At 36.1% G+C, this 2,914-nt stretch overlaps 1 protein-coding gene across 1 annotated transcript; it reads left to right on the forward strand.

Moving 5' to 3' along the window:
- The first annotated feature begins 1,362 nt into the window (after positions 1 to 1,362).
- LOC120203599 (chaperone protein dnaJ 11, chloroplastic-like) lies at positions 1,363 to 1,839 on the forward strand. The gene has a single exon (XM_039203844.1). The coding sequence runs from the start codon at positions 1,407 to 1,409 to the stop codon at positions 1,830 to 1,832; it is 426 nt and encodes a 141-aa protein (XP_039059775.1). The 5' UTR covers positions 1,363 to 1,406; the 3' UTR covers positions 1,833 to 1,839.
- Positions 1,840 to 2,914: the final 1,075 nt, after the last annotated feature.

Raw genomic sequence — 2,914 nt, forward strand, 5'->3', positions numbered from 1 at the left:
TTTTTTAACTAAAATAGATATTTAAAATATTTAATATTTTTCATCTAAATTCTGAGAAATTAATATGTAAAATATTAATTAAAATATTAAAATATTTATTTTAGCCAAAATAATAACTCTTGCTTTAAAATTAGATAAAGTATAGGTACCATTGGGGTAGAATAAAACCGTGCTTCACTGAATAAACAAAAGGTAAGTATAGGTTAGTGTAGACGGAAAAGGAAATGAATAAAAATATGGCAATGAATTCGAAACCCAAATCTTCCAGAGGCTTTTCCAAGTAAAAAAAACAAGGCTTAATTATAAAATAAGTGCCTAGATTATAACAATTTTCATAAATAGGTACCTAAAGTAAACTTATTTTGATTGATCCATATGCTTAATGTTATAAACGTTATCAATTTAGGTTCTCAGACCGTAAAAGCTGTTAATTTTTTCTGTTGATTGACATGTGTCACATTCTGGTAATTTTAAAAAAATATTTAAAATTAATATTATATTTAAAAAAACACAAAATTTTTTGAAATAGTCCCAAAACTTTGAAAACCCTTATTTCAACCCCTAAACACATACAGGTTATCATGCTTTGCCTCCAACGAAGCTTCACCCGACCTCACCTCCTCGGTGATCAATGACACTATGAAATCACGGTCAATCGACGTTTTGTACCTTGCAAACTCTATGATGAAAATCGTGATCCCTACAGTCAATCGACGGCAACTATGACTGTATCACTAGGAAAATGACAATGACTACATCGACGCAGTAGTCATGATTGTCAAGGGCAACGACGTCAGGTTAGAGATTTAGAATTTTTAAGGATTTTAGATATTTTGTAATTTAAGAGAAATTGGATTTTTTTATTAACATAATAATATTTTTAATTTTAAAAAATCAAAATTATCAGAATACGAAATCTGTCTTTTAATGAAAAAAATTAACGACAGTTACGATTCAAGCACCTAAAGTGATAATTTTTTTTGGATAAACAAAGTGATAATTTTTTAACGTTATAGTATGTGCATTTATTTTATAGTTAAAAAATTTAACATTTTAATCTGAATTATTAAAAACTTTAACACTTATTCATAAAAAATGATATAATATATGCATTTATTTTATAATTAAACCTAAAAACAACCAAGAAAAATTTAAAACAGTAAATCCAGGGTGTCCGAATCCAAAGGCAAAACCAGTAGACAGAAATAAATACATGAGACCACACGCTGGTTTTCTCTTTTCACTTCCTTTTCCAGATACTTTCTTTAAATTTCCAATAATATCCCTCTTTAGCATTTGATCCTCATTAATATATAAATACATTCATCAAAATCACCCGTCTTCTTGTTTTCAATTCTCCTCTCTCCGAACCTACTCATTTTACCGTTTTGCCCTTCTTTACCCCAATGTATGCAACCCTCCCTTCCCCTTTCGTCGCTAAACCCATCCACAGTTTCTCCGTGAAGAAGACCGTGACCGTCAGGGCTTCGGCGCAGGCGGCTTCGTTTAAGTCAGCCACGGCCACGGACAACCATAGAGTGTCGGTGGCGGAGGCTTTGGCGGGGAGTTTTTACGAGATACTCAAGGTGGAGAGAACGGCGTCGTTGAACGAGATCAAGACGGCGTACCGGAGCCTGGCGAAGGTTTACCATCCCGACGCTATGGGATCCTCATCGGACGGCCGCGATTTCATAGAGATACGCAACGCCTACTCGACATTGTCGGATCCGACGGCGAGAGCCGTGTACGATATGTCGTTGGGGGCACGTGCGAGGCGCGTCGGTAATTGGGTGTACCCGACCGGAAGATGGGAGACCGATCAATGTTGGTAGAAGAAAATAAACTAATATGAAAGATTAGGGATTTCGTTTTACTTGCATTTGGTTGTTGTGGAGATGGGAAATCGTAGACACATCACATGATATTGCAATGCATTTTTTTTTTGTTCAAAATAATACAGTAATGTATTGTTGTTTGATTTTGGTGTAAATTCATTCTTCTTGTTTTGTTTATCGGCGGGAATTCAGTCCGTAGAAATTTTATATAAATTAAAAAAATAAAATTATATATTTTTTAAAAAGAAGACACAAATTTTTTGAAATAACTCATAAACTTTGAAAATCTTCATTTCAACCCCTAAACCTACGCTGCCCACCGCCCTCTGCCGTTGGAAAAGCTCCACCCGACCTCTCATCCCCTCGACGACCAAAGCCCCTATGAAATCATGACTGGTTGATAACCGATCGACGATAAATCGACGTTTTAAATCTCACGAACCCTAGAATGAAAATCGTGATCTCATGCGATTCCGATGGTTAATCAGCCACAACTAAGATGACATATAACTAAAATGATGGCAAGGACTACGTCGACGACGGTGGTCATGGTTGGAGAGGGCGAGACGATGGATTAAGGTTAAGATTTGAAATTTTAGGGTTGTTTTATAATATAAGAAAAGTTAGGGTTTTTTATAAATATAATAAATTTTAAAACTAACAGGCTTGAACATGCTATGCATTATTTGAATGTAAAGCTAACTAGTATCTGGTCTCACATAGCCAACAAACACTAGTTATTGAGGGAACCCGATGTCACATAGCATTTGTGCAATTCCCGCTGACATATGGAATGATCTTCTGGTCCTCACATAGCCATCAAGTAGATCACTGAGGGGAACCCGATGTCATATATCATCGGCACAATTCCCGCCTAACTGAAGCATTAGCTCGATCTCACATACCCTTCAAGCCAAGCTTTAACACATCTGATGTACTGGGCTGATGCAACTATACATACATATATAAGGCCAAAGGCCACACAATATTGACATCGCTAACCCATTCCTCATGAGTGTTCGAGCATCGCGCCCTTGTTATCCCTAAAATGCCTCACGCATTGACAATGTCCCACTAGG

Source organism: Hibiscus syriacus, unplaced genomic scaffold (assembly GCF_006381635.1).
Source record: "Hibiscus syriacus cultivar Baekdansim isolate YM2019G1 unplaced genomic scaffold, ASM638163v2 tig00010099_pilon, whole genome shotgun sequence".
Taxonomy (NCBI): Eukaryota; Viridiplantae; Streptophyta; class Magnoliopsida; order Malvales; family Malvaceae; genus Hibiscus; species Hibiscus syriacus.

Excerpts from the sequence above, each read along its gene's own strand:
- LOC120203599 (XM_039203844.1), top strand. The coding sequence starts at position 1,407 with ATGTATGCAACCCTCCCTTCCCCTTTCGTCGCTAAACCCATCCACAGT.